At 52.5% G+C, this 6405-nt stretch overlaps 1 protein-coding gene across 1 annotated transcript; it reads right to left on the reverse strand.

The window, feature by feature from the left end:
* Nucleotides 1-607: 607 nt before the first annotated feature.
* Nucleotides 608-6177, reverse strand: BAX (BCL2 associated X, apoptosis regulator). Its single transcript, XM_053606489.1, has 6 exons — nucleotides 6072-6177; nucleotides 5436-5487; nucleotides 5202-5348; nucleotides 4716-4851; nucleotides 1254-1358; nucleotides 608-871 (listed from the first exon to the last, which is right to left on the reverse strand). The coding sequence occupies exons 1-6, from the start codon at nucleotides 6103-6105 to the stop codon at nucleotides 767-769; spliced, it is 579 nt and encodes a 192-aa protein (XP_053462464.1). The 5' UTR covers nucleotides 6106-6177; the 3' UTR covers nucleotides 608-766.
* Between the last annotated feature and the right edge of the window lie 228 nt (nucleotides 6178-6405).

Here is a 6405-nt window from a genome sequence, read left to right on the forward strand (position 1 = left end):
GGCCCCTCTTCCCCTGAGCCTCCTGACCTCCAATAACATCCCCACATGGCTCCAAAGGCCTCTCCCCCTTTCCTCCATTCTCCAGCCCGGTAAACATCTTGTTTCCTGGGAGTGTAGCTTCTAGCTCGGGTCCCCTCAGCCTGGCAGGCCTGCTCTCCATGTTCTTTCCCACCAGACTCCCACCCACCTTATGCTCAGACTGTGCCCAGTGCTGCCCCCACCTGCCCACAGAAGTGACAGCTAGTTGGCATCTGTGCCCAGTAGGCGCCTAGAGGCAGGGCTAGGGCTAACTCATCACTAAGCCCACACTCAGCTCTGGACTGGACACTGCCATTAAAAAGTTATCTCAGGGCGGCGCCTGTGGCTCAAGGAGTAGGGCGCTGGTCCCATATACCGGAGGTGGCAGGTTCAAACCCAGCCCCAGCCAAAAACCAAAAAAAAAAAAAAAAAGTGTAGCAGGAGGAGACAGAGGTTCAGCATTGCAGGAGTAGACAGAATTTCAAGTCTGTACACAGCCATGTCTGGGCAAGCGGACAATGGCTTGGTGTGGGTGGGGAAGCCAGGCCAGGTCCGGGGTGGCTCAGTGACTGAAGACTCTGAAGTGCGGCCCGAAGGAGGTTTATTACCCCCCTCTCAAGACCACTCTTCCCCACCCCCCCAATAATTACAAAAGTAAGAAAAATGCCCATGTCCCTCAATCCCCACCCCTCCCAGAAAAATGCCATAATTTATGCAGAAAAAACAGTCCAAGGTAGTGGGGTGGGCCTCAGCCCATCTTCTTCCAGATGGTGAGCGAGGCAGTAAGCACTCCAGCCACAAAGATGGTCACTGTCTGCCACGTAGGGGTTCCAAAGTAGGAAAGGAGGCCGTCCTAGGGACAGGGACATTAGTTACTTCAGGAATTTGGCCAGGGGTCAACACTTGAGGGATCAGGGAGGCACAAGGCAGGAGTTGGGGCAAGGGCCTAAGATTAATTGGTAGTAAAGAGTTGGGGTAAATAGGGTTATCAATGAACTTGAGGGATTCCAGAGGAAGTTGAGGCACCCAGGGAGGGTAGAATGCACTAATCAAGTCAGGGATCACAGGAAGGTTAGAGGTCATCAGGTATCACATGAACCTGGTTGATCAGACAAGGAAACACAGACCGCACCTGATCATCTGAAAATGGGGAGGGGGCACCACTGTGATGCAAGAAAGCCCAGGGTCCCAGAGGAGTGGCAGGGATAGGGTGGGGATGGGTTTTGGGGTCTCACCCAACCACCCTGGTCTTGGATCCAGCCCAGCAGTCGCTCTCGGAGGAAGTCCAACGTCCAGCCCATGATAGTTCTGATCAGCTCAGGGACCTTCGTGCACAGGGCCTACGGGAGTGGGGTAGGCATCAGAGACAGCCTGTACCCATTGCCTGGTGATAGTGGCTTCAAGCCTTTTCTCTCAGTTCTTTGCCTCAACTTCCAGTTTCTTTTCCATCCAGTCAAGAGTCAGCAGCAAAAACTGTAAACTAGATCACATCACTGTCAATTGCCCCGCTCAGGAGCCTTCTGTGGCTCCCAGTGCCCCCAGGAGAAAGACCTAGAGGCACAGCACAGCCCACAGGCCCCTGCCTGAAGGCTCTGACCTGACCTCATTCTACCTCTCCAGGCCTCCTTAACCTTCTTCCATTTTTTTATTTCCACCACACCCTTCCCTGCCTCAGAACCTTTGTACACATCAATCATTCTGCCTAAATAGGTCTCAACCAAGCAAATTCTCACCTCACAAAGCTCAGATCAAATGTCATCTCCCTGACCTGGGCAATCTCCCCTGCCCAGACCTACGAACTGCTTTCCCAATGGTCCCCACAGCGCCCCCTTCCCAGCCATATCTAGGTGCTTCCTGTGTAGCCCTACCATAACCCTGACTGCCACCCACCTCACCTCTGATATTCGAGCCCTTCCTAGGTCAATCTTGAAAAAACATCAAGAAATAGCCTTCTTCACCTATGCTGCCACCACCAAGATCCAGGCCTGTCACTTTTTTTTTTTTGCAGTTTATGGCTGAGGCTGGGCTTGAACCTGCCACCTTTGGCATATGGAGCTGGTGCCTTACTCCTTTGAGCCACAGGCACCGCCCCAGGCCTGTCACCTTTTATCAAGTCTATTACGGACACCACCTCACCAGTGCCTCTGCCTTTTCCCTGTGCCCCATAATCCCTTTTTCACCCACAAAGGCCAGGATCAATTGGATACCCCTCCCCCAATACTGTATCATGAGGATCTTCATAAAGAAAAGTCAAAAGAATTTCAGTTAAGGGGTGGTGCCTGTGGCTTAAAGGAATAGGGTGCCAGCCCTATATGCTTGAGATGGTGGGTTCAAACCCAGCCTTGGCCAAAAACCGCAAAAAAAAAAAAAAGTTTCAGTTAATACCCTTGTAGCCCACAACCTGAATTCTACAATTATCATTTTGCTATACAAACAGTCCCCAACTTCTGATAGTTTGACTTAATGAGTTTTTGAGTTTACATCAATTTAGCAGAATATTAAATGCATTTATAACTTATGGTATTTTCGATGATGGGTAAGTCAACTTCTGGTGCCAAGTTAGGAACATTTATAGTATATAGTTTATAGTATAAACTTACTAGAATAATCGCTTAAACAAATTTATAAACCAGGTCATCTCAGTCCCTTATTTAAAACCAGCCAATTGGGCCGGACAAGTGGTTCATGCCTATAATCCCAGCACTTTGGGAGGCCGACATGGGTGGCTCACCTGAGCTCAGCAATTCTGAGACCAGCATGAGCAACAGTGAGAGAGACCCTGTCTCTACTAAAATACAGGAAAAAAAAAAAAAAAAAAAACCCACTAGCTGGGTTTGTAACAGAAACCTGGAGTCCTAGCTACTTGAGAGGCTGAAGCAAGCGGATCTCTTGAGCCCAGGAATTTGATGTTGCTGTGAGCTATGCTGTTATAGCACTCTACTCAGGCTGAGGCAAGCGGATCTCTTGAGCCCAGGAATTTGAGATTGCTGTGAGCTATGCTGCCACAGCTATGTGTCAAAAAAAAAAATAAAACCCCCTCCCCAGCCAATCTTTACTGTCTCACTCAAGTAAAGCTAAAGACTTAACAGTGGCCCCTAAGACCCCTTACAATCTGCCCCTGCCCACCTCTGCCCCGTTTCCCAGCCCCCACTTCTCACTCTCAACCCACCAAGCTCCTCAGTCCTACCTCAGGACACGCTGTTTCCTCCCTGAGATGCCTCTCCCCCAATATTATATAGCACTGCATCCTTTTTCCTTTTTGAGACCAAGTCTCACTCTGTTGCCCTGGGTAGAGTACCATAGCAGCATAGCTCACAGCAACCTCAAATTCTTGGGCTGGAGCGATCTTCTTGCCTTAGTCTCCTGAGTGCCCACCACAATGCTGGCTAATTTTCTATTTTTATTTATTTATTTATTTATTTTTTTGTAGAGACAGAGTCTCACATACCACCCTCAGGTAGAGTGCCGTGGCATCACACAGCTCACAGCAACCTCTAACTCTTGGGCTTACACGATTCTCTTGCCTCAGCCTCCCGAGCAGCTGGGACTACAGGCGCCTGCCACAACGCCCGGCTATTTTTTTGTTGCAATTTGGCCGGGGCTGGGTTTGAACCCGCCACCCTCGGCATATGGGGCCGGCGCCCTACTCACTGAGCCACAGGCGCCGCCTAATTTTCTATTTTTAGTAGCAGCTCAGGCTGGTCTGGAACTCCTGAGCTCAAGCAATCCGCCCACCTCAGCCTCCCAGTGCTAAGATTATGGGAGTGAACCACTGCGTCCAGCAAACTGCATCCTTCTTGTCCTTATAGTTTTCCCTTTAAAGTTACCTGCTATGGGTGGCACCTGTGGCTCAGTGAGTAGGGCGCTAGCACCATATACCGAGGATGGTGGGTTCGAACCCAGCCCCAGCCAAACTGCAACAAAAAAATAGCTAGGCGTTGTGGCAGGTGCCTGTAGTCCCAGATACATGGAAGGCTGAGGCAAGAGAATAATTGCCTAAGCCCAAGAGCTGGAGGTTACCGTGAGCTGTGATGCCACAGCACTCTACCAAGGGCGACAAAGTGAGACTCTATCTCAAAAAAAAAAAAAAAAAAAGGGCAGTGACTATGGTTCGGTGGGTAGGGTGCCGTCTCCATATACCAAGGGTGGTGGGTTCAAAACCCAGCCCAGGCCAAACTGAAGCAAAAAAATAGCTGGGCATTGTTGTGGGCGCCTGTAGTCCCAGCTACTCGGGAGACTGAGGCAGGAAAATCACCTAAGCCCAGGAGTTGGAGATTGCTGTAAGGTGTGTGATGCCACGGCACCCTACCGAGGGTGAGAAAGTGAGATTCTGTCTCTACCAAATAAATAAATAAATAAATAAATAAATAAATAAAGTCATCTGCTCTTAGATGCCCTTTCTGACTCCTGTGCTCCAGGAAACATAGGCCTGTTTCACTTGGAGGCAGCACTTTTTCAATGTGAGCTCTACAAGAGCAGGGACCTAGCCTGCTTGGTTCAGTGCTGCATACCCTTGGCACATAGTTGGCACAATAAATATTTGTTGAATGAATAAATGAAGGAACAGACATCCAGTTCACAGCTGTCTCTTCAGTCCCTCTGTGGTCACTGGGCCACTGCAGGACTTGATCCCATGATTCCCAGGTTCTCACAAGTCTGGAGGACCATCCCTGGGCTCACTGCTTGCAGCCGCCCACCTTGAGCACCAGTTTGCTGGCAAAGTAGAAGAGGGCCACAACCCGGCCCCAGTTGAAGTTGCCATCAGAAAACATCTCAGCTGCCACTCGGAAAAAAACCTCACGGGGGGAGTCTGTGTCCACAGCAGCAATCATCCTGCAGGAAAGAGGAGAACCAATGCTGGGGAGGGAGAATCAGGCAGAGGGTGGACATTCTGGCATCTACCTCAAACATAAGGAAACTGAGGTCAAGCCAGGCTGCAATGAAAAGCAATGTGGGATAAAATGGGATAAAATGAAATTGAGTACTTCTAAGGAGGAAAGAAAATGACTCCTTGAAGGAGGGTTTCAAGATCCTGGGGAAGGGGAAGGCTGGGAGTCCAGAATGGTTAAGCTAAGATGTGGGACTCAGACTCCTAGCTCCTAGGGGAGGAGATCAGTGTGCGGCTGGGATGCCTGTGTCTAAAGGAGACCAGTGTCTGGACTTCCGGGTGTGGGGGGGCGCACCTCTGCAGCTCCATGTTACTGTCCAGTTCATCCCCGATGCGTTTGAGACACTCGCTTAGCTTCTTGGTGGAGGCATCCTGGGGCGTCGGCTCCAGGGCCAGCTCAGGTGTCTCCCCCCCCATTCGCCCTGCTCGATCCTGGATGAAACTAGAATGGGAATGGAGTGGGGGTGCAGAATCAGAATGGGGTGTCACTCCTCAAATCCATTCCACAATAATCAGACCTCAAACTCACCCCTGAAGCAAAAGGGCCCCTGTCTTCATGATCTGTTCAGAGCTGGTGGGCCCTAGAGGAGAAAGGAAGGGAAGAGGTACCTGGACTATAGGGTTCTAGGGGGTCAGGAGACTGTAGAAGCTCATGGTCCCTGAGGGAGGACAGAGCTGGGGGCTCTGGACTCCTGGGTCCCTGGTAGATAAAGTGACTGTAGACCCAAGCAAATGAGTCCCTGATGGGAAAAAGGCCAGGAGCCTGGGTCTCTATCCTATATTCTTCGGGGAGGTAGGTTGGGGAACACTTAATGCATCAGAGACCCCTGGCCTGAGGGGGCAGAGACGAGACCCGCCCTTCCCACCAGGGCCAGAGGCAGGAAGTGGTGCAGGCGACAAGCCCGGGCCTGCCCGGGGGCTTGGATCCTGAGATCTTCAGGTTCTCGGGGGTCCGAGAGTGCCAGGTAGGCAAGGATCGGGGCACGGAGGCCAGAGAGCCAGGAACCTCCGAGGAAGGAGGGAGCTGGAGGCTGGCAGCGCCTGACCCGGGAGTTTCTGCCCCGGAGAGCTTGGAGATCGCACAGCCCCAGGCCGGCAGGACGGATCCTGGGACCGGCCGGCGAGGGGGCTCGCCCGCCTCCCGCCCGCCTGCCTCCTGCCTCACCCCCGCCTCTGGGCTGCTCCCCGGACCCGTCCATCACCGCCGCTCCCGCCGCCGCCTCTCGCCGGCTCCGCGCGGGCGGCCGCAGCGCGCCCCCGGTCACGTGAGCGCCCCCTGAACGTGCGTCCCTCACGTGGCCGCCCCGCAAAATGGCGGCCGCGGACTACTGCCCCGCAAGGCCACCGGGTCACGTGACAGGGGCTCTCTCCCTCTCCAGGGACTGTTGGCCTCCGTCCCAAGACTGCCAGATCAGCGCCTCCCTCTAAGTGCCCCCCATCCCACCACCGTTTAATCACAGTTATATCCTTCATTCATTCGTTCATTCATTCTTGCCCAA

Source organism: Nycticebus coucang, chromosome 10, assembly GCF_027406575.1.
Source record: "Nycticebus coucang isolate mNycCou1 chromosome 10, mNycCou1.pri, whole genome shotgun sequence".
Taxonomy (NCBI): domain Eukaryota; kingdom Metazoa; phylum Chordata; class Mammalia; order Primates; family Lorisidae; genus Nycticebus; species Nycticebus coucang.